Raw genomic sequence first — 25,279 nt, forward strand, 5'->3', positions numbered from 1 at the left:
CTTGCAAATACCTTCTCTCGCTCTCTTTTCATTGCTTTATCTCGCCTTCTGTTTCCCCTGCTCCTTGTCCGCCTCCATCTTGCTTTGTTCCTACATTTTTAACCGAGCTCTTTCTTCCTCTGCTTTGACTTTTTCCTCTTATGGCAGGATTTCCACGGAGCACTCGCCCAAGCTACAGATCCGGAGTCACAGCTATCTGCGGGCGGTGAGTGAGGTTTCCATCAATAGGAGTCTGGACAGCTTGGACCCGGCAGGGCTTCTGGCCTCGCCTAAATTCCGCTCGCGAAACGAAAGCTACATGAGAGCCATGAGCACCATCAGCCAGGTTAGTGGCACCCAGGGGCCCGTGCCTCTCTGCCTTCGGCCCTTACACCCCCTGTACCTCAACTGCTATATCCAACAAGGTTGTGCAGGGGGGAGGACATCCCATCGCAGCCGTCTTTAGGTGTGAGTTAACAATCAGGTCACCATCCGGCAAAATATGAAAAGTACCAAAACCCCCAATCTCCCAATTAGTATATATGTCTGCATGCTGCTTTCTGGAGCTCAGATGATTACAGACGCATTCAGATTGGCTAATTAAACAGGAGGGCATACAGAAACCCCCCCCCCCCCCACCCTAATATGCTCCTTCTGCTTCGGCATACTTTGTAAAGCAAAATGACGGGCTAAAAATACTCTCTTTAATTTGGCATCTGTTATATAAGAGATGAAAAACAAGAATTAAAATGCAGCCATATGAATGTTATGAATAATTCAAATTAGGATTGGCTCCAAATGATGAGGGGCATTTGCCTTGATTTGATAGTTATTGAACATATTGAGCGCTGACAGGAAACACTCAGCGACGGAGGTCTGTTATTGCCACGACTGTTGCAAAATATGGTGTTCATAATGTTGGACTTTGGGCACGTCGTCGACTCCACATCATTTAGAGTGACAGGGGAGCTTAGCCTGCCTTTTTGCCCGGGGTAATAGGCATATGTACTCCCCCTCCAAAGCCCAGGGGCAACAGTTTGCCCCGCCGACTGATTGATGGGCCCTTGAGACACCCCTTCAGGTTCCTGGCACAGATCAGGTCCAGAGGAGAATGACACACAGGACCTGGCATCTACAGAAATGCCACAGAATGAAAGAGGTGCTGCTAGGCTCTCTGTCTCACTCACTCACTCTCATATTTGTGTGTGCATATAAAGAAGCTCAACATCAGCCGACGGATTCGAGGCCCACGAACCTCTCTGACTCCAAGCTCTACAGTACATACTCACACTCTTCTGACTGCACGCTCTCGTCACTGACAGACACCCAAACTGAATGCTGTAGTTAGTCCCCTAGTCACATCCCATACCTTACAGTATGTTTCGCTTCTTGTGCAGACAGCTAGCAAACTTTTCTTCACCTAGAGCTGAACAGGAGCAACTTCAAGGAATGGAATGGAGCCCTGTGTTATCTGCCCTCACACAGCACACACCCGACTCACAAGTCTGCAGCAAGAGTTGTTTTTGTCTCAGTCCCTGCTCCTGAAACCCAGACTGCATCGGCTAATGATGCAGGTGGAGTTAGATTTTCCTCAGGTCACATCTTCAACTCCCAGTAGTCGTAGCTCTGTCACTTCCTGATTGTCACCCGCGGCACTTGTAGTACTTCACTCTGTTGTGTGGCCCTTTTGAAGTTACATCTTACAGTGATTCCTCCCCCTTATCACTCCGTGGACTTTCTTTTATTTTTCTTGAATATTTATATATATTTTTTTTTTTTACAGTATATGGAAATTTCAGTCTATGCGTTAAAGCTTCACGAGGCAGCAGGGAGGTGAACATATTTGACATATTTGAGCAAGCACCATAAAATCTGTTTCTGTTTCTGTTTCAACCAGAATATAAGAAAACATGATGAACTTTGATCATAAGTACTATTAGTAGGCTATATTTATAGGATCATTTTCATAAATTTCATGTAAAAATGGCTTGAACAACATTACTGTTGTCCAGCTTGTCTGATTGCTGGCTTATGTGATTCACCGCAACAACCTGACGTCTGGTTCTGTTTCTCAAAGAAGAATTCTCTTTCAACTTTTCACAACAGGGGTGCTGTTTTATTCCCACAACCCCTGCTTCCCCTGCTTATTTAGAGTCTTTAAAAAGGTACAATAACAAAAGGCGAGCTTTAGTAACAAACCTGAAAACCCAAGTCCAGCGATCTAAAATCCAAAAATCCAAAAGGACGTACAAAAGGCAGGCAACAGCTACAGTACAGTAAACTGAACAAATCCAGAAAATAGAGAAGGAACGAGGGACAGAAACAGGATTGCAGGAGACACAGGATGAAAAACAGACAAACTGACACGAGCTAAATAAAATACAATTAATACTTTACAAATGAAACACAAGTGAACAGGAAAAAGGTGGGAAAGGACAAAGAGAGGAGGTGCGAGGCAAAACATAGCACACACATATAGAACTACAAAATAAAACAGGAAATAATTGAACCCAAACCATGACAGCAATACCCACATCTAAAAAAAGAAATGGGAGGATTCATATTTTCACCGCAATGCCGGATTTGGTCTGAATGAGACCTGAAACTGAACCCACTAAACTTGACCAGTCTGTGCTGCTTCACCAAAAAAGACCAAATTACAGCACTATTCTCCCTGCGGTTTCATATTTTGATTGCTCGCCTTGAACTGATTGGAGTCAAAAGAACTTTTGTCAGTAAGGGCTCTTGTTTAAATGACACTTCAGAGTTATTTGTTGTGCCTCTGTAAGCAGAGACAATGTCCATATCAAACAACTGAATTTATTTTTGGCAAGTGTTGTGATTCTGCCTGCCTCAAATTCTGGGAACACTGGAGCGCCGTGTCCTGTTGCAGCCACTGCTTTGTGATTTAAGTGTTTTTGAACGTAAAACATCTGCCTGGTGAAGCTTTAATCAGTGGAATAGCTCAAAAACATTAATTCTTGCAGCTCAGAGAGATGGCCTTCTGTAATATAATGTCCCTCTCCTTTTGTGTTGGACTTTGCTGGTGTGTGCCTGCGCATTTTTGCATTTACATTTCTCACTGTGCCTGGGTGCCTACCCTCCCGTGTGCGTTTCTTCTGTCTTGATGTTTGTTTGCACGTACTGTATGTCTGCCTGTGTCCCCCCCCTCCTCCGCAGGTGAGCGAGGTGGAGGTGAACGGGCAGATCGAGGCGGTGTGTGAGTCAGTGTTCAGCGAGATGGAGTCGCAGGCGGTGGATGCCCTGGACCTGCCCATGCCCGGCTGCTTCCGCATGCGGAGCCACAGCTACGTGCGTGCCATCGAGAAAGGCTGCTCGCAGGAAGAGGAGGAGGGAGGGGTCGCGGTGGGCAACAGGAGGACCAATTCACCCCCGCGCAACACCACCACTGTCAGAACCATCCAGAGCAGCACAGGTAGGCGGGAACATGGGAACACACATGAGCCCATGTACTTCTAAACACGTGTGAACATGCATAATTCACAGCCCATTATGAATTTATCTGTGTGCCTAGAAAGCATGTATTATAGATGTGCCCTCTAACTTATGCGCTATGTGTATAGTGTCACACACTATACCCACAAATAGATACATGCATGAATTAATGCTGTAGTTACAGCGCAGTGAGGTCCCACTCTTCAGAATAAATGTTAAGAATTTACATTTAAAAACGTTACATTTCTTTATGTTCCAACTCGATGTTTCTTAAGGTTAAATTTCCAAAAACACAAAACGTCTCTGCAAGGGGTTAGTTTTGGCTTTCAGGTAAAATTTAACCAAAAATGAAACTTCAGTCATTATCTACCCATCCCCAATGATGATGGAAAGTCTGGTGAAGTTTCCTGGTCCGCAAAACATTTCCGGAGCTTCACAGCAAAACTGCATTTATATTCAGGAGCATGTTCTCTTTAACCACTAAAGAAGGTGTGCACTTTTAAAACTTTAAAATGGCTTCATACATTCACTTCTGAATACCCAGGGAGCTGAAATTGATATGAAAATATGTTATTTAAACTCTTTTTAAAGTCAAACTCCTATATTTAGCTGCTGATCTAAAAGAATTAAAGGGCGGCCTGTCTGAAGTGGTGCACAAACTCAACTGCACATGGAGAATGTAAATAATGTCTTTTCAAATCATTTTGGCATCCACAGACTTGGATTACACTGGATAAGCTGCATGGAGCCATTTCATGGTATACTGTGGTTTTTTGTACCCATCCTGTTCTGTGAGAATGCTGCAACACTGTGAATCTCCTGAAATGTTTTGTGGGCTGCAAAACTTCACCCATCTTTCAATCGGCATGAGGTTGAGCAGATAATGATTTAATTTATATTTTTGGGGGAACTTATCCTTTAAACTACCTAGTTTTGGCCACGAACACAGCTGGACATGTCCCAACATCCCAACTCCACCACCATCCAGTCCACCCCCCAACATGAAAGTCAGCTCATATGTGTGTGATGTCAACATGATATGACACATGTAGAAATGGAACACATAACAAGTATACATCTGAACACACCCATGGTCTGCAGAAACTTTTAATGCTGTCATTTTGCTCTGAAGACTGGTCTGTGATCAGTATTTTTCATGAAGGAAATTGTTGTCTGGATAGTTGATCGGGGAGTAGTTTTACTTTGTAGACTCAAACCCTCCTGCATTATTATCCATCTGACCCAGTTTTCCTGTCAGATACAATGTGATGAATGCAGAACTGTTTTTTTCCCACATAAGAGCTTATTCAAGCTGTAAAGCTCAGCGGCTGCTGGGTCTTATTTTAGCCCTCTTGTGTGCCTCATGGTCTGGAGCGTTTGGCTTTCCAGCATTACTGCATGCATGCAGTATTGATGCTGAGTGGTGCTGGCATCCGGCACTGTGTGCTTCTATGTTTCCCAATGCAAATCCAAACGTCATTCCCCTTACATTGTGCAGGTTGAGTCACCGTCGCCTGACGCACTCTGGCTTTCTCCTCCGCTCCTTTTGAGCTGTGCCACTTAAAAGGCAGCATTTCCTCAAACCTCTCCGACAAGGTTACAGTCAGATAATTAAACACATTTACTGCAAATTGGCAAAACTAGTTCAATCAATTCAAAGGGCTTAAAATTAGCTCTGAGTAAACATTTATGTAACACCATTTAATATTTGCTGCGGCTGACTTCCTCCACAACTATCATTCCCTTCTCCAGTTAATGAAGCATTAGAAATATAGAGCTGCATCCTCGTATTTTTATCATTTAACATCGATTGACAATTCAAGGTAACAGCACAATTAAGGGCAACAGAGGATTCAGTTGATTGTTCTATTGTGTGGTGGTAGTTATTGATCTATAAAAGAAGACTGAAAAGATCAAGATGGGGACATTCGGAGCTCCTTTTTCCCCCGAGGAGGGCAGAGATAATGAATACCATCTATCAGGTGAAGTGTTGTTGGGATTAACTCTGGTTTTCAAGCCAGACAGCTGTAGTGCTACAGTCTGTTTCTCTCACACACTTTGTAGATGCAACTGTCTTGATCTGTTGCCAATAAAGTAAAGATAACGCGTAGAAGACCCTCTCGGGTAAAAAAAACAAAAAAAAAAACGTTGAAGCAGAGATGCTTGTGTGTGCATGCGTGTGGTCTGTAGCACACATGTCTGCGGCAGTAGCCTTGCAGCTGTTGGCATTTTAATGAACATCCATTTTTGGCACCTGAGTTTGTCACATGATGAATGGACGGTGTGGAGGTACAGAGAAGAGATATCAGCGCTGTGTGCTCGCTGATGATCCAATATTATGCTGCTGCTTCCAATTGAGGACAATCTTTTCAAGCTCTACGTGATCGCCTGTCGACATCTCCCGACCCTTGACCCTCATTTGCTGCCGACCTTATTGTATCTTGGAATGAGCCGCAGCTAAGGTCCAAGCCGGGGAGGAAGGGAGAGCATGCTTGAGTGATATATCATGAGGCGTCGTAGAGAGCGGTTCACCGTGGTTGGTAGTGAAGGTAGAGGATTGCTTCAGATTACTGTCATAGTTGTACGGCTACACAATTCATCACCTCCTTAGATCTTCACAACTGAGTCGTCAGTCACTGTAATTAATTAGCTCGTGCTCCTGCTTCTCCTCTTGGGGGAAGACGCCGTGATTGAAGAGGAGAGGAAGAGAGGGAGACTGGAAGGAGACCAAGAAAAGATCTTTCTGCTCTATCAATCTCCCCATTTCCAACACATGTACCACCACCGTGTTGACGTCACGAGTAATTACCATTTAACACACGTCACACAGTTTGTAATTCACTGATCGCAGGTGGTCCGGATCCTTTAATTAACCCCGCTGACTCTTGTAAATGCCCCTTGAAAATCTGAAAATCTCAATTCTGAGGGGTTTCAGAGATTAAGCTAAGTAGTTTAGCTTTTATCTTAAAGGTGAGTAGCAGCACAGGAAATGTGACTGACTGATAAAGCAAATGCGTACTTTGCCTCTTAAAAGGAATAAAACAGGCCTTATTTCCAATAATATAGCGTTACACAGTCACACAACCACCGCTCCACTTCAATTTACACCAACAATAAATAGTCACAATTAACATTTTGTGATGTAGGTAGTAGGCCTTTTAATAGTCATCAAAGAGCTTCTATTTTGTAACTGGTGATTGATGCTTGTATAAGTCTGTACTGGGATCAGAATAAACCAATAGGAGGACAGTCAGACTGTGCAGTAACAGTCAAAAGAAGTGTCTGGCAGCTGCCATCTTGAGTTGCATGATGATGTGAAGCATAACCTCCCATCCCACTTGACGTCAATGCAGCATAACATGGACACATAATGGAGTTGTGCTGTAACATCATTGAACGCCCGAGTTGTGCAAGGCTCGCAGAGTCACAGTACCCACAGAAAAAAACAGGCTCCTATACATGAACGGTACGCATTATATAATGGTTTGGAACATTCTGTCTCTTTCGCTCACACATATAGACTTCACATAACTGATGGTTTGGTGACTTCCTGCCAAGTAAACAGTCGCAGCTTTTCTTCGCAGCAGTTGTTCCGCGCACAGGAGAGGCACGCATGCAGACACGTACACACACGTGTGCACACGTTAATACATTTCACAGGAAAATCAGCTGGGAGCCCAAAGTGAGAAGTGAAGACGTTGTTGTGGTAAATATTGCACGATGTTTCAGAGGGACGGCTCCGGAAAAAAACAGCCAGCGCTTATGGGTTCTGCTCCCACTTGTCCCCGCGGCAAACCACCAAAATATCACACATACACACACATACACACACAGGTGAGAGACCTATCAGTTTCCGCTCTCTAGGTTGCCCACTGCTCTGCTCCAGCCCATTATTATTGATGATCTTTTTAATCCTGAGGAAGGAGACGGGAGTGAGGGGCTGTGTCCTTTGATCTCCTCTCTTTGAACGTCAAGTGGCTGCGGCTGCTATTGCCTGCCTCTCTGTGCACTCAAACTGGCACCTACACACACACACACACACACGCACATGCTAACCCATGCAATCCCTCACACACACATTTTACAACTGCATCGGACAGACGTGTTGGCCTAGACATCAGCTCCTTTGGATCGGTTTAACAAAATCTGGAGCAGATCCTCTTTCTAAAGCTTGGGAAAATCCATAGCAATCGGTTAATGTGAGGATTTTACTGCCTCTAAGCTCTGGCTCCTCCACCCCGCGTCATCTCCAGTTAACATATTCATCACCTCTTCACTCCGCTTTGTCTTTCCCCCCTCCTTGGTCTCTTACACAACAGCTAGGTCCCCTGCCTTTTCAACAACAGCAGTTAGGAGGGCGAGTAAATCAACCTGTTGTTTCACGAAGAAGACAAATTGACCTTCAATTAGAAGGTGAATACACACAGATCTTTTAAGTCTGGGAAATGTGCAACAGCTTCTGTTTCTTTTCTTCTAACTCTCGGTTTCCTTGGCTCGCGGACCTGCTGTCAATTATAAAACCTCAATTTCCCAGCATTTATTTTTCAGGGTCGCTGAGGGATTGGCTGAAAAAGGCTTGCTCTCCTCCCCTTGCTGCTGTAATAGGCTACAGGACAATGTTCCCGAATAGAGACTTTGCGCTCGATAAAACATTCCTTAAGAAAGTGTTTGAAACATGCTTGTGGCCCATTTTTGCTGCTGGTGTTGTCAAACACTCCGTGGGAATACCACCTCTTCGTTTAGTTTTCTGACACAGCTCTGGGAACACTCTCCTGTCTGTACTCACTGTACGATCCAGAATAAAACCAGAACTTACATAACCACTATAGATTAGGTGAGCATGCCCTCTTCTTAAAGATAATTAATGAGTTAATGCGATGTAAATAAACAGCAATTGAAGAGGCCAATTTACATACATAAATACAGATGAAGATGTTGTTTCTAATGCAGCATAATATGAATAATATCACGCATCATGATCAAAGAAGCTTTCACTCTCTGTCATTCAAGCCTCAGCAGGCAACCTTCCTCGAGCATGAACAGGAAACAACTTGTTTATCTGTCCATTAACCAGGAAATCAACTATATTTAAAGCATGAAAATAAAGTTACCCCAAAGTAGGACAGAGGCATTGTTGCAGTTTCAAGCTTTTATTTCACTTTAAAACCATCACGAGTAAAATTAAGAGGTGGCAGGAAACAGTTAATCCATGTCAGAAACCCAAGTTCATAACAATAGAACCGATCACGATGTTTGTTATAAATAATAACCTCTGGGTAGAAAACCCCTGTGTATACCTAAATTACCTCTCGCCTGAGGAAAATTAAACGTCTGACCAGTGGTAGTCGATTTTGGTTTATCAAAGACGCTAACAAAGCAACAGAATACATGAAATAATTCACAGCAGAAACTTAAGATTTAATAGACCACTGTGAGGATGAAAAGGCAAAAGAAATAAACATGTTTGCCGATTTCACAAGTCTGCTGTGCAAATAAATCGACAGTTGTCTACCCAGGAGTGATTGTTGTTGCTAGTGTGACATCACAGGGATTCAGTGACTGCAACAAAACTTTTTTCATATCCATAAAAAATTGCTATTGTTACACTTTGGTTTTTGCACAGACATATATTGTGGTAATTAGAGATCCCTGGAGCTGGTGCCAGATTCTTCATATGGACGGAGTCATGCTAGCAGTTTCCCCCAGTTTCCAGTCTTTGTGCTAAGCTAATAGCCAACTGCTGATGGTAGCTTCTCACTTAGCTTAGCTGATGTGAGGGTGGCATCAGTCTTCTCACCAAATCATCGTCTTTGTGAAACAGCTGTGGCTAATTTTGAATAATTTGTGCCATTATGTTGTTTGTTTCCTGTCAGTTTGTCGCAGCATAGCCCGTCTGCTTCTGTGTCTTAAGTGAGTCTTACCCGGCCACATGTAGCAGCTGTTTGAACCAATTTCACCATTTATAATAGATATGTGAAAGAAGTCATCATCGAGTCCCCAGACTCCCTTAGAAAAGCGCTCAGTTTTGTGAGTTGTTGAGTCAGGAGGAACTTTATAAATGTTGTGAAACCCTCTCTATGATGATTTCTACATTATATGGGCCTTCCTGTAAATTCGGCAAATGCTGTTCATCAAGTTAATTATTTGTTTCATGTAAAGAGATTGTCCATTTGTCTCCATACATTGTGATGTGTTTATCTGCTTATCAAGCACAGAAGTAAGATCTAATGACAGGTGGTCCTTCGAGATACATTATTCCAGGTGTAAACGGATGGATTTATAGCTGTCCACTTGAGATCAGAGCACTCATTAAAACCAGGTATAAACAGCCTCCTGAAGCTATCTAGCAGACAGCAGCAGCTTCCTAAATTTTGTGCATTGCGTTAGTACAACTTGGTCTTCTCAGTACCCTCATTAAACCAAATTCCCTGCAATGTTTTCAAGCTTTACTGTAGTGAGATCACATGAGGCTGCTGTTGATCCCCAGCTCCATCTCCAGCCCAGCACTAGAGGCTGAAGTAACGCCTGTACAACACTGCCCCCAGGGGCTCAGTGTAGCACAGCACTGCACCTCTGCCCTGTCTTCCTGCAGCAGCTGTGTGAGTGGGTGGATGAAAAACTACCAGACAGCTTGACCCAATTAACAACAATCACTGCCATCCCTGGCACTTTTCCAGGAGTTCTTTTCTGAGAGAGGGGAGTGTGAGAATAAATATCTTCGGATTTCCCAGTGTGCTAAATATACGTGGCAGGGATACAGACCACTCGCGTCCGGTCGAATCAGGATCACGCCGAGCCTTTCGTCCAGAGATCCCCTCACACCTCTACCAGCCCACGCAAATTTCCAAGAGCGAGGCTGAAATTTGTTTTTCATATGTCAGGATGAGTCATGTGAAATAAAAGCGAAAAGAAAAGTGCAGTTTCGGGGCATCCTGTGTGTGTCATCGTGTGTTTTGAGAAGGTCCCCCTCTCAAGGTTGGGTTTTGAGGAGGACTACAGGTGAAGGGCCCCTGCGGCAGAACACCGACCTGAGCGGTGTTTCTTCACAGCTGCAGTGAGCAACTGTGGCCTGTTGTGTCTGTTAACGGAGTAATGAGTTAGGAGCAAGGACAGGAAGGTGAACAATCAAGGTCCGGTCAAGGTATTACTGCATGTTACTATACATAATCTACCAGGGGATTTAATTAATGTCTACAAAATGTCTTATGTAAGTCCATAAAATACTCCAAACAAAGATCATAACCCTGCTAATCTACACTGCAAAAAAACCATCACTGGTATTCTTCAATAATGAGAAGTAATCCTGCACTAAATCCTCGTCCCCTGGCCCAGCTAACCACAGGGTGGCAGTCATTAGACTGACATCTGAGTTCATGAATCACATCTGGTGCTTGAATATTTTCATGAATTTAATGTACTGAGAATGAAAAAGATGAAGTACGTCAGTATATTTCAGTGTAGTTTAAAATATTGTTTCATTAAGATTGGCTCATTGAGCGAAATCCAGGAGAAAACCTCAACTTGAAATATATTTATAGTGCAAAGAAATAATGTTCAGAGCTTTGTATCAATGGCAGTGTTACTATGTGTGAGATATAAGTTGAGGTTCTGAGGTCATGTCCCATATCTGGAAATAAGGCGGCTTTAATGATAATAATACAGTTGTGAGGGGTTTTAAAGGCTAGTTCTGATGTTTTATCCAAGAATTTGACAATTTTACTCAAAATTTTAAATAAATCAAAGGAGATTTGTTAGAACGAACTAACCTGACAGTACATAATAAGCTTCTCAACAACAGTAGGACGATGGAAATGACAGAAAATGTAATAGAGCATAAAAAAATGAATCGAGAAAATTTCATTTTCTTTAATGTCAGGTGTTTTGCTGGGGGGATCTGGTCTAATGACTAGTGAAATTAAATATGTTTCCTCTTATAACAAAACAGTATGGAGTATAGGCATTTCTATCTTTATCTTTAAGCTGATGCAATACAGATGAAGAAAAATCAGACCGTCACTACAAAGTAAAAACCCATTGAGTGAATACATAATGATTTTTAGAGTACATGAATGAAAAGTTCTCCAGCTGACTGAGAACGGGACTGTCCCACCCCGGAGCTCAGTGAGCTATCGAGTGTTTGTGCGGGGCAGCAGGGGAGGAGGGGGGGGGGGAGGAGGGGGGGGGGTGCTGCGATCAAGGCGCGTCCACATCCTGACATAAGATCCAATATCGTCAGAGAAGGGGAAGTAAAAAGAGAAGAGGACTCGTCCGGTCCGGTCAGCTCGGCTCGGCTCAGTGTTGCGGGACCTCCAGCTCTCATGACGATACTTCACAGCCTGTACAGCGCGCTGCTCGGCATGTGTGACTACTGGATCCGCCTTTGTGAGTACAAGCCGCCGTTGTGTTGCTCTGCTGTGAGCGAGGCATGATGAGGGGACGGCTAGCTGCCCGCATCAGGAGAGCCACGGGCCGGAAGTCAGGCGGAGTAGCTTTCAAAATAAAAGCTGGATTTGTGTCGGAAAATAAAAAACTACAACGGTTATATCGGAATCGTAGGGTTAGGGTTATTGGATTCATGTTAATATATTCACAGGCTAGCAACAGTGTCCACAATGCACACAGAGTGCTTTAAGTAAGGTCAGCAAAAATAATAGGCTATAATAGAGATATTTAAAATGCGTCACCTGCCTTTACTTTGAAAGTGGCAACCGGAAGTTGTGTGTTTACTGCGTAGTAATTGACACTGAAACAAACATCGCCCATCCCATGCTTTCTGCTTATTCATGCTTCACATAGAAGTGGACCCCGTGTGTCTTAAAATAATGTTAAATAAGAATGTAAATACAAACAACCATATTAAAGCTTATAGTTAGATACACGTTATTATTTTTTGTTCACCAGTGAACACACAAAACTATTTTACAGTTTATTTCTAAATTAACTTCTTGTATTTGACTTTTTTTGCTTAATCTAATGTCATTTCTTAAAATCAAACTGGCCTAGATTTTTAAAAAGTGTTTTTGTTCCCTGACAAGCTCTTACCACTGCTGTCAAATAAAGTTTTAGCTAATCTTAGCTAACCTTAAACTTCTTTTCCCTCCAAACTGGGCGCCATGTGAGCGCACTGAGATTAACCCGAAGTACATGCTGCTCGCCGGGAAATGTTGGTCACCCTCCAGCCCACCCCCGGTCTATTTTGGTTTCATATCTCTGATGGGAGGACGACAGGTGTGGCCTGCATCACACTGAGCGCTGCCTGGCACAGCATCACAACACACGTCTCTGCAGGGTCCAGTTATTTAGGTCAGAGTCGGGGCCCCTCGGGGACTGGAGTTCAGAGGTTCATTGCAGGCTACTGCGCTTGTTAAAAGTGAGCATCCAGCAGGAGAGATGCTGAGCCCCACAGGCCTCGTGGAGAATGAAATCACTGGTGCCACTTACCAGTTCCAGGCCTGCTCGTGTAGTCGGAGGGCCCCGAAGACCCCACTGTGTGACAGACTCCAGTCTCCAGTCTGTGGCCCCACGTCTCCAACCGACCATCTGTGTTTCAGTGACTCATGCACACACTTCAGTTCATGCTCACCACTGATGCCAGCTATGTCGCCCGCCCAGCTCACCTACCAGCGTCCCGCTTTCTATTCTCGGAAGACCCTCCACCCTCCGTGCCATGGAAGCTCACACATACTGTACACACATATCTGTGGTGGTCCAAGTAGGCCACAGTCACATGGGATTATGTTCTTATCATGTCAAGAATATCAGTACAGGAAGGCTTGGCTGTCGATACATTGATCCAGGAGGCTTCATTTACTAGTGATACCTGTATGTAACGGCTCACCGTCACAGTTTCAGTCATTAGGTAACTTAAAATGTGATAAACTTGTTTACATGCTGTGCATCTTATTTCTTTGCTTCCCATTTTCGGTCTATTTTTGGCTGTTTTTGTGCTCATACTGTACGGTCGTCATTTCCAGCTGGATCCCGTTCCTCTTCCTGCTGTACCGACTTCGCCCTGCGGGACCATTAGTTTCCCTCAGTTTCATTCACAAATTGTTCCAAGCCATCAGCACGGGCTCAGAATTCATCCTGAAAAATGTTTTCTCCAGGGTACAGTGATATGCCAGCTGTTTATACATATTGGTAAATTAAATTGATAGTGCAGGGAAAGATTTGGGGAAAAGATTGTTTCCAGCTGGCAAGGCCAACTTCAAGTGCAGAATCCTTTCTCGACAGTAATTTGACTGAAGCAGTACAAAACAGGAAGCCTTTAAAAACCACTTAACCATTTTTCAGGCCTTTCAATCCTCAGTCAGTCTGTATTTAGTGAAACCAGGCATGTTGCATTTTAAAGGAAGAGTCACATAAGAAGATCAGTAACATTATCACATCCGATTGTTGCATATCGAGCTGGTGAGGTTTAGCTTAGCGTAGACAGTTGGACTGACCATGTTCAAAGGAAGATAACTACTGTAAGCTGTTACATTCTGCAATATTAGTCAATATTATTTACGTTGTAGTTATGGCGTAATACTCAGCACATATCTTACATCTCTTTTTTTCTATGTATATTTTATTCAAAACTCGATAGTGTGATATTTCTATTCTAGAAGGAGCTGCTGCAACCTTTTCTTTTCTTTATGTTACATTTAAATTTCATGTTGTGACAGCGCTCAGCTTATGTTTCTGGGCAGGTTAAAGGAACATTTTAAAAAAACAACATCTGGTGAGTGTTAGGAAAAGATCACCTTTCCTTACCGTACCTGGTTCTGTTGCCACATACGTAACCGAACATTTTCCCAACATTCGATCAAAAACATCCGCTTTTTTTTATCCAGAAGAATATTCTTTGGATTTGCGTGAACAAGAAGATGAAATGTTCAAATTTAACATGACTGTGGTTTGCAGAAATGTCAACATTTAATTCTGGCAGCTGGGTTGTTTTATTCCTTTGAGGATTAAACAACCACTCCACCTTTTATGAATATAAGCATTGAAATAAGTCAAAAATCAACAATTTCCTTTTTGTATCCTGGTTGCCAACCTAAATATTATGCTGCCTAGCTTCCATTTGGCCCACTTGAACAGTGAGACTGCTGCTTCTAACAGCTGCCTCAACAGTTGCATTACCATTAATCAAGATATGTTGCCAGTGCTCTTTCAACATCTTTTAGATTATACACTCTTTACTATACAGTGAGTCATAATGTATGTTTGGGGAAGGCTTTTTTACTTTAATTGATAGTTTTTAAATGTATATTGAAACAAGATTTAAACCCCTCAGCTGAGATAGCTTAGCTGTTTGGTGCAGTAGATAACACTTTGTGAAGTACAACCAGTTGTCTCAGGTTTGTTGTTCCCTGTGTGACTGTTGGGACTAACAGATCCAGCCTGCAGTATTCCCCACCCTCTTGACTTTTATTCCCTCTGTCTCTTCGTCTCACTTCAGGCTTTATTGAAGTAAGACCGAAATTGCCAGAGCACACTCCCACGAGTCTCTCCCCCTCCGTCTTCTTCCCTCCCGTCTCGATGACGCGCTGTCAATTATCTGGTCGTATTTTCACAAAATGCTTTTTAACAGGTGTTAAAACTTCAGCTGCCCTCTTCTGTCTCTCACTGTGTTTTTTAAGAAGCTATTATCATGTTAATACTAAACCTGCCGAGGGAGACGCTCGTACTTCAGTCGTCTAGTGAAGTTGTTCATGTGTACAGTAACTTTGGAGACCAGCATGATGACAGGCAGCTCATAAACACAGCCTCCTTGCTCAGGGGTGCTGAAAACATAACAGAGTAGCAGCAATGAGGGTCAGATGTTAAACAGTGACAACATGTCCCTCCCCAGGTCAGACTCCTGTCTGTTAGGTGGCTGAAATTACTTCAGTAATTAAGACAAGAATGTTGTAAATCAACTTGTTCAAACTCACTGACTTTTTTTCTCTCCTCACTTCTCGTCTTTCAGCTCGCCTCTTTCATCAGCCTCTTGATTCCTCTGTGCTGCGGGGAAAGCTAATTCCAGGTTTATAGTAATCCACATAAAAAGCAGCACAAAGACAGGAGAACAAAGATAAAAGAGGTCAGGTGAAAATATGGTTGTTAATTAAAACTGTTGGGCACTAAGCTATTAAGCTACTATGGAGCCCCAGAGAGGAGGCTGTCAGTAGTTACCCAGCAGCTCCTGTCTTATGAATACAAGTCGTAGGTTTTCAACTGTAATGAAAGGGTTGAATTGTCCCCAGTTAATCAACTATATCAGTAAAGTATTTGTAAGAAGGGAAGGCAAGTGGGCATCATCAAAACACATAATAGTAGGGAAGAATTTCCTCAGTTAGATATAATTGAAGCCTGAAGTGGTTATGTACAGTCAGACATAAAGTTAAAAGAGATAATGTAACACATTAAACAAGGAATTGGGAGTATTTTAGGTTCGACATCTTTAATTAAGGTATAACCTTGTTAAATTGTAAAACAAAAAAACATTTTCATGCTGTTGTTTTTCCCTTGATTATTATGCACTATGATACATAATTAATTTAGGATTTTTTTTTTCACTTCTGGCATGTCACCATTAGAGGGAGCCCTACCCCCACTTATAGAAAAAAATCCAGCTTCCCTGTCTGCTGTCTCTCCACAGCAGTGGGTCTCAGTATTTGGGGCAATGCACAAGTTTTATCTTGTGGTTTTTCGCCGTCAGAGATTATTTTTAGGCACCTCGCGTCTTATCGACACTCCCAGTGCGCCGTTTCTGTGTTTGTCTGAAGGGCAGGAAAAGACGGATAAAGAGGAAAAGAGAGGGGGGCAAAATAAATGAGTGATGAGTGTGTGAGATACTTTACCCCGTGACACTCTTGCTGTGCTTGATGCATATGTGCCTGAGAGACATGGAGATCAAACGATGAGGACGTCGCGCAGGAATGCTCCTTTGAGCTCCATCAATCCCTCCTTGCCATGTCAGTTCCTCAGACACACACTCAAACACACACACACCCATGGATAGTTCTGTTTCCTGCGCCGGCGTTAATTACAGGGACAGATAAAGCCCTGCCTTAGCAACCTATGCCAATGCATGTGAAATCCACCTGTGTGTCAAGCAGATCAAGGCTGCTATCCTCCCAAGGTGGAATTATTATTCAAAGGGGGGGGATGTAAATTAAACAGCACTCTGGTGTCATCTGTCTCTCCGATTCTCTCTGTTGCTCCCCGTCTCACACACACCTGCATAATGCTGTCATTCCACACGCTTTGATGGTTCAGGTAGGTGTGTTTGACAGGAAGCGAGGGCTCGGTCGAGGCATGTGATGACACACCAGCACGCGTGCACACACACACACACACACGGAACAGAGCGGCGAAGTTGCTTATTTTAAGGATGAGGGTGTGTGCGCATGCATGGGACTGTACAGTGTCAGAGTGTCTGTGTGTGGCTTCCCCGTTTTGCAGCTGCAGGATCAAGCCCGAACTGGGAGTTGGATGTGGGTAAACTGTGATTTGGCTATCTCCCTTCCTGGAGGAGATAAATCCTCGCCATGCTGGTGTGTCAACCGCTCAGTAATTACTTCATCCTGTCACGACTGTCTGAGAATGCGAGCCAGTGGGAACTTGCACTGTCGCTCTCTCACTGACACGATGGGGGGAAAAAAAACACTCAGCATCTCTTTCATACGGCTCAGTGTCAGCTTTGAGGGTGTTAGTCAGCAGATGAGCAGATGCTGAGAAATTGAATTTAGTCCAGAAAGCTTTGCATCTGTGCATTTTTATTTATTTATTTTTTTACTACCTGTTATTCCAGCTCGAACAGTTTCAGTTGTCAGTATGTGCTTCAAGAATCCTCCACTGGAAATCTAATTCTCGCATGTCCGATGTCAGATTTGATTTGATGCGAAACATGTTCAGAAAAACGAGCAAATTCTCGGCTTGCAATCTGAAATCTTTCACTAGATGTCATCATAGCCTCAGCTGCTTTGACGCACCCGGACCTGTGCATTCTGGTTCAACCCGTGGGTGTTGAATACGGCCCAAATAACATGCAACGCGACTCTGATGCAACATGAGCCTCAGTAACCTATGCAGATGAATCGCACCTGTAGGCACTTGCTGAATACTTGTGCAAAAATTGCTATATGATAGTATCAATCATACGTAATTGTATTTCCGTGACCTAGATCAAGAGAGATTTCCTGTCTGGACATGCTTTAAACCAAAGCAGAATAAAAGTCAGTTGGATAAATGTGCGTCTGCAGGACTTGAAGCTTTTCCTCGGTGGCTGTTAGGTGTTTAGCTTTGCTTACGACTTAATTGGGCCCAGTTTGTGATGGCCTGGAATGCTTTGATTATAGCCATTCAGGGAGGAAGAGTGGCCTTTGGATTTCTTTTGACACAGGAAGTCCGAGCACGAGAATGTCATTCATTCCTCTCCCTCCTGAAACAAGACAGGAGGAGAGTGGAGGAGAGAGGGGCGCAGGGAGGAGCTGACAGGGCTACGGCAAACACAAAGAATGGCTGCGGCAGCGGACCCCCGCTGGTCCCCCCACTCTGCAGCCAGAACACCAGTTTACTGCTAAAAAGGAATGTAATTTACTTTGGGGATTACTTTCCCAAATGTGGAGATGTAAACAGCACATTTTGGCGTGTCTGATCAAGTGGCCGGTGGTGGTGGGGGGCAGCACTGTCAGGTAGGGGCTGTCCCACTCCTCCCGTCTTGCTCTTCCTGTCTGTGTTTTGGCATCAGAGGGAGCAAAGGAAAAGCAAAGCCCCGAAAGGATTTCCTCAGTGTTGACTGTGGATGATCCTCATGGCTCCTGCATGCTAAAGCTGGGCAAGGCAGGGCCCGCAAACTCAAAGCCCCGGGCGAATGAAAAACACCGGAGGAGTTCAAATCTCCTCCTCTTTAAACGAGACGGAAAAACAAACTTTTTGCTCCCTTCTCTTGAGAGAATATTGAGAGTTTTGAGACTTTACTTGACAGCTAAATTGTGTGCGGTGGAGAGTTCATGTTGCTTTCACTGTTCAGGAGGGGAGGGAGTATGTTGGAGCGACTCTGAGGAATGGTGCACGGCTGTAAGTGGGTGGTTTGGGCTGTGCAGTGTGGGAGGCCAGGCCCCAGTGCAAATTAAAGACTTCTCTGTGAAAGTCCCAGACTCGGCTACAGTAATGTGTGTGTGTGTGTGTGTGTGTGTGACTGAGCCTGTGTGCAAGCGGCCGGCGGGGGAAAAGAGAGACTCGGCCCTCCCTCTTTTTATTTTATTTTTTTTTTTCAACCAGTCATTAAAAATAAGCCACAACTCAGCCCCGGTACACACTGAGAGACAGCGAGAGGGAGAGAAAGAATGCATCTCTTCTTTCTCCTCCCTTTCTTTGAGCTTTGCTGCTTCACTAACCAAGTAAAACGGGGAGGAAAAGGGGAGGAGGTTGCGTTCAAAGGGGAGGGGGGGTAGCGACAGATCGCACTCAGAGGTTTTTTAAGACGCACACTCATACCCCTCCCCCGTGTTAAAGAGTAGGGGTTTTTTTCTGTCCAGGAGGGGAGAGAGAGAGAGAAAGAGATGAATGGGCAAAGGAATGCAGGAGACAAACGAGAGCTCTCGGCAGGAGAGTGGGAATGTTGGAGAGACCATTGTTTCCTCCCCCCGCCGCAAGATTGTGCGGGGATTGGATGTAAACGAAGTGGAAGGAAGAGGGGTGTGAAAAGTCACACCTGAGAGACAGGACCGGAGCATCTGCCCAGATATTCATATCTGACTCCCGAGCACGCTGTGTTGCACTGCTGCACCGGCCACACACACAGATGCACATACATGCAGCCAGTGCCTATAGCTGCCATCTCGTCTTTCCCTTCACCCCCCCCTCCAACCCCTTCAACAGGATGTATAGGGTCAGAGGGTCAGGACTGGAAACCACAAAAGACAGTATGCGTCAGTAGCCTGGTTCTTGTTCCAGACCCCCCTCCCCTAAGACCCTCTTGTACCTCCTACCTTTCTGTCTCCCCCTCTTTTTTTTTCTTCCCTCTCTCTTACTTTCCGTCCCCCCCCCCCTTCCTCCTCCTCTCATATAGGAGACGCGGAAAGGGCCCTACGTTTGGTTTTGTGCCCAGATGGCTTTAGCATGCCTCTGGCGGTGGATTAAGCCGCCAGTGTCTCCTTTCGCCTCCATGTGCAAGCGGTCAGGACAAAGAACGTCAAACAGGGGGGAAGGAATGCGAGGAAAGCACAAAAAAAAAAGAAAGAAAGAAAGAAAACTCTCCAGGACTGTGAAACAACAGCAGACGCTGATGTTTCACGGCATTCCTGGAAGAGTTAACTCTTGTAAAAAAAAAAATAATAAATGCTTTCCAGTTACTTTTTGTGCCCAGTCACTTTATGAATCAGGTTGAGTGTTTTTGGGAGTTGAGTGCGTGTTGCACGCAAAACCAGGGAGGAGAAGAAGAAGAAGAAGAAGAAGAAGAAGAAGAAGAAGAAGAAGAAGAAGAAGAAGTGAACTTTTGACCACATTCTGCTGCATTTATATGTAAATAGCAGCTGCAGCACGCAGTGATCCTTCATGTAATGACATGACATCGGCATTGTGTTTCAGCCCTCTCAGTTAAGGCTGGTTCCTGTGTGTGTGTGTGTGTGTGTGTGTGTGGGTGGGTGTGCATGTGTGTGTGTGTGTGTGTGTGTGTGTGGGTGGGTGTGTGGGTGCCTCTTGTCTTTTTGTCCGTCTCACTGTGTGTCCATTACTCACCAGGCTTGCGGTTATGTTTTTCCTCTAATACACTTTCAGTTCTTGTGGACGGTCTGTCATGTTTTATCAGGGAGCCGTGTTTGGCGCTCTGAGACTGTGTGGTGGCAACATTGTTGTGTTGTTGTGCGGTATTTTTAGCTGAGCAGACGCCGGCCTAAGTGGAGTGAATTATCCACTTAGCAAACACAAAATGCCACCGTCCCCTCTTCTTCTTTTAATCTATCTTTATCTCTGTGTGCTTGACTTTTAACATGAGTCCTGAAATTTATGTAGACCCAGTCACCAGTTTCATGTGATGACTAACTGATCTCCTGCGGCTACGTGATTCTGTTTCGAGGGTATGTCATGACTTGTTGAAGTTGCCCATGCTGTCATTGCCGGCACATGCGATGTGTCACTGCGCACACACACACACACACACACACAGAACAAGCCAGTCAACTCTTAAAACCCTCAGTAGTGAGTCGGTGAGCAACGCGGTGGGAAATGAGTTCAGTGAAAGCATGCGTGAGATGTGTGGGTGTGTTAGCTTTAGCGTTAGCGCTAATGCTCCAGGTTTATGCCCGGCGAAGCAGCTGGAATGTACAGGAACTGAAGGAAACAGCGTGGCAAAGCCGTCCCCCTCTCCTCTCCTCCCTTTTCTGACTTCTTCCTATTATTCTTTCTTTATCTCTCTCCCCTCTGTTTGTTCACTGACTGTGCTCTCTCTTTCAACCCCCTGCAGGCAGGTCTTTTGGACAGAAACAAAAGACTGATGTGTCTCTTCATGTGGTTGCAGACCAGTCAGGGTAAAAAAAAAAGCTCTTGCCAAGGAGCAGCTTAGAACAATGGAAACGGCCTGGAGCCGTCACAGGGCAGGTCTAATAAGAAAACCCCCTCCATGTAAGAAAAGTCTTCAGGAGATTAGCTCACATGCTTCAGTACTGTACAGAGAGGAACTTTGAGATTATATATTTACACCAAATCCTGGATGATTATACCCGACAGCGCAGCAAATGTCATCCAGCTGCTATTTACAGTCTTGATGCTGACAATTACACTGCTGTCAGAGTAAATGTTAGTTATTTTGGAGATTTCAGAGGGATATGGAACAATCAGTTGCATATTTTAAGACATAGGTGAGCTTCGAAACAGCAGCAGTAGACATCTTGGATAAAAAATGAAAAAATAAATGGGAATGGGATCACTGTTTGTGAAAATGAGCTCTCGATTATTTATCACCCCGCCCCTGTCCGTTTTCTCAGCATGTCTCTCCCTGCCTGTCACTGATTGACAGGGCGAGGAGAGCGTCAGGCCATAAAAGAGGTATGCAGGCAGGTAACCAGGCTCTCTATTTGAACTTGAAGCACAGGAAAGTGGGTTAAGTGAAGTGAATCTATTGCCTAACAGGCAGCAGCTGCCTGCCAGATTTAGCCGTGGCTGACAGTTGTAAACACACTCTTATCTAGTCATTCAGCAGACACAGGCCTGCCAGAGCAGCTACCCACTGTTGACACGGGTTTCTGTCAAAAAGGGGCAAACTGAGCACACGGCTTTGTTGATAGCACTGTTGGTCCGGGGACACCGCAGGCATATTTAACAAATGTTCTGCGCTGATATGCATGCTTACGTTTGACTCAAGTTAAAAAAAAAAAAAAAATGTAATACTGCAGCAGTTGGCGCCCGATGTTGGTACAACTTGCACTGAAAATTGCCCGTCCCTGACAAGCACTCACACATGCTAAATAAACTTCTTATAGAAGGCACTCACACACAGGCGAACACAGTGAGCTATTGTGTCTGAGAGAGTTCAGGCATCTGGAGAGCAGAAACCCTCTCCTGTGACCTCTGACCTCTGGTGGCTGAGAGCTGTAGACTGACATGAGGGTCTCTGGAAGGCTTTCAGGTGAGTCAGAGGGACTTTTAGAGAACCACTGAGTACTGAGTGTGCCGGGTTTGTCGTGTCTCCGCAGTATTAGCTGATTAGCAGCGATAAGTGATGAGCAAGAAACACATCATAAACGCGTAATAAGTCACCGCTTGTTGTCTCCTTTCTCGTTTGTTTACAGTAAGCCTGCTGGAGGTTGAGTCATTCAGGATGTGTCTTGTGTTACTGCATTGTTGTTGCAGTGTAACTTCACATGGTGTGAACCTCTCAGGTTATTGTCGTCTCATGACCCAGTGACAAGCTTTTTCTGACAAACTGGTTGGTGGAGTTCAGTGTTCAGCTGCACAAAGCCAACGCTCCGGGGCTAGGAACATTATAAGATATTCATTTGCAGCACGGTGGCACCCAGTTGCTCTCCCTGCGCTGCTATCCTGTTGTTTGTTTGCTTTCGACGTTACGCCAGCCACGGCTCCGGCTTTTGTTTTCTCGTTGGCTGGTGTCGAGGTGAGTGTCAGTGCAGCTGCAGCGTACCCTGTCAAGGTAAACAAACGGCCAACAGAAGCTCCCCTCTGCTTGCTGCTGGTGTAACGCCAAGCCTCCCGGCGAATTTCGTGTTGCTCTGCGTGGCCATGGTGACGCTATCACAAAGGACTCCAGCTGGTTCTGTGTCTGTGTGTGTGTGTGTGTGTGTGTGTGTGTGAGTGAGTGAAAGAGAGAGAGGGAGAGACGGACAAATGGACAGAGAGCGAGCAGACGGAGCCAGGCAGTAACTCTCTGATTCACCCTCCTCCCTCTCCTCCTCAGTCTTGTTCTTGCTCCTCTTCTCTGTTCACGATTCTCTGCCCTCTCCCCTCTGGCAGACCCTCATCCCAAACACAGTGCAGCTGGGCTCAGCTGTCAATGTTCCCCCATACTGACCGCCCCCTTTCCGGGCCTTTGTATTTGTTTGGTTGGGTGGTGGATTTGCCCTTGGCCCCCGCGCGGGGGAGCCCGTTCCTGTTAGCTAGCCCTCCTAAACCAAACCGTCTGCCCTTTGAAGTGGCCTATCACAGATACACAGATTGGAGATTACAAGGCAGCTGCCTGCCTTCAATCTGTCCGGTAACATGAACACGATGATTAAATAAAGGAAACAGCATACACCTATGCAGACGCACAAATGGGACGGTGATCAGCAGAGCCAAAATAAAAAAGAGGTGGCGAGCAAGTCTGTTTTTGTTCTGGAGGCTGTAGAAATGAATGGAGACTTTGCTTTGTCTCAGGGGAGGGAAGAGGCCTTTTCTTTGATATTATCAAGCCCAGAGGTGGGGGGAGCGCTCTGCCAAGAAGAGCTGCTATTCACACCAACTTGTCGGCATGGGACTTTTGAAGCATTTGTCAAAAGAGGGATTTGGCAGAGAGCCACTAGAGTTTTGTCATTCACAAACTCTTCTCTTCGGGATGACAATGCTCGCAGCGGGCAGCACCTACCTCTGTGAGGGAGAGGAGATGAAATTCCACAGTTGCACTTCCATTAAGTGAGAACGTTCTTCCTGAGAGAATATGATTGATGTCTTTGTTTTATGTCATCAAAGCTCCACTGGCCTGATATTATGAAGTGACAGAAAAACTTCTCTGTGTGCTCGTCAGTGTTTATCTCTTAGAAAGAGCTTTCCACATTCTTCCTTAAGGGTCTGATGGAATCCTGCGTCACATTCCTACTTCACCCTGTCCTTGACTGTCGGTGTGTGTGGGAGGTCCAGTGTAGTGTAGCTGTCTAATGCTTTCATGGCTGCAGGAGGATTGAGCTCCCTTATCAATTTCTGTGGAAACTGGAAACTTGGCCTCTGTCTTATCAGGACATATGTTTCAGTCAAGATGCTTTCTCCTCACTCTTATCAGACAGGGAATAAGTTTTTGAACACAGGAACATAAAGCAATGTATTTTAAGGGTGCAATATGTAAGTTGTTTAGCTGAAAACATTAAAAAATGAAGTAAAGTTTTCCACAGAATTTGAATGGTTGAACGGTTTTGACATATTGCAATGCAGAGATATCTACTGAAGTTAGCATATTGTGGTCCGAACCTTCCAGTTTAGCAATGGAAGCGCCCACACATCTTTAAAGATGTGCCAAAATCTTGTATGTTGCAGTTTGTAAGAATTGGCCACCTGTGGAATCCATACTTAAAATAAATAGGGGCCAACATATGACTGGAGTTAGCCGGCATATGCTGGGCTAGCTGGTTAGCATGCTACCATATATACAGATCACATTCTGGCACATTTTCAAATGTTTTCACATATGCAGGCCCCTGTGTGTTTTGAGTCTGGATTTGACAGGTGGCCAGTCCTTACATATTGCACCTTTCCCATGTTTGATGACGCATCTATACACACACTTGCGTCCAGGTCACATGGGTGGCTTGGGCCGGGTCGCTGTGGATGGAGAGCATATCAGTGGCAGGAAGTCTGCGGTCTCCCTTGATGTGGAGAGGCTGAAACTCGAAGCTGGGTCGCGTCAGTGTTATTTGTGCGCCTCTGTGCCTGCGTGTGCCTGTGTGCGTGGGCTTGTTCCGACTCCCGAGTGTGTTTACTTAACCTGTCTCGGCATTCAAAACCCCCTGTCATTCTCTCCTGCGCGTCTGGCTCTCGCAGTGACAGCTAGGTGGGACACGGCACGTCGTCTCCTGTTTCATACGGCGCTTTATTGAGTGGATGAAAACCCTCTGTTCTTTAACCCTTCTCTGGGCCTGAGAGGAGCATGCACACACACACACACACACAGCCATCCAACATGACTTTTAGATGACTTCAGGGGATAGAAGCTCTGAAAGGGGCTGACATTCTATCCTTTGAACCTCCACGACTGATAGGGGCAGGACCTCACCCTCTCCCTCTGTGTGAGTGCATGTGTGTGCTCACTGTTCTTTTTATTATTTTTTTTGTTCTCTTCTGGATCTGTACTCTGTGACCTTTTTCCGAAGATTAGCCCTGGATGTCGATCATATTCCCCAGACATCTGCGAAAAAAGTGGAGACAGTGCTGCGCATCGTGGCATGCTCAGACGATTCGACCTGAGATGACGTTGTAATCAGTCATTCGTAAATATACAGTGTCTCTCTAAAAAAAAAAAAGAAATCTGCATGATATTCAGCTGTAGAAGGAAAATACAGTAAGTCATCTTCTTTTGTCTTTGTTGTGGTTTGTAGCCCCACCATCAAAGACGCTCGAATTAGCAGCCGCGATCTGATCTCAAAGCAGCATTCATCACGTCTGAGGACTT

The 25,279-nt window shown here is 44.8% G+C and overlaps 1 protein-coding gene across 6 annotated transcripts in view; it reads left to right on the forward strand.

Moving 5' to 3' along the window:
- The window catches only part of dlgap1b (discs, large (Drosophila) homolog-associated protein 1b), a 100,704-nt gene that overhangs the window by 62,259 nt on the left and 13,166 nt on the right, over window positions 1-25,279 (forward strand). For 5 of the 6 annotated variants that reach the window (XM_037079625.1, XM_037079627.1, XM_037079629.1 and 2 more), the window contains 2 exons: window positions 148-325; window positions 3,160-3,415. In XM_037079625.1, coding sequence (XP_036935520.1) covers window positions 148-325; window positions 3,160-3,415 — 434 coding nt within the window. The remainder of the gene's footprint in view (window positions 1-147; window positions 326-3,159; window positions 3,416-25,279) is intronic. The other variant, XM_037079628.1, reaches the window with a different exon arrangement.

Source organism: Acanthopagrus latus, chromosome 19, assembly GCF_904848185.1.
Source record: "Acanthopagrus latus isolate v.2019 chromosome 19, fAcaLat1.1, whole genome shotgun sequence".
Lineage (NCBI taxonomy): Eukaryota > Metazoa > Chordata > Actinopteri > Spariformes > Sparidae > Acanthopagrus > Acanthopagrus latus.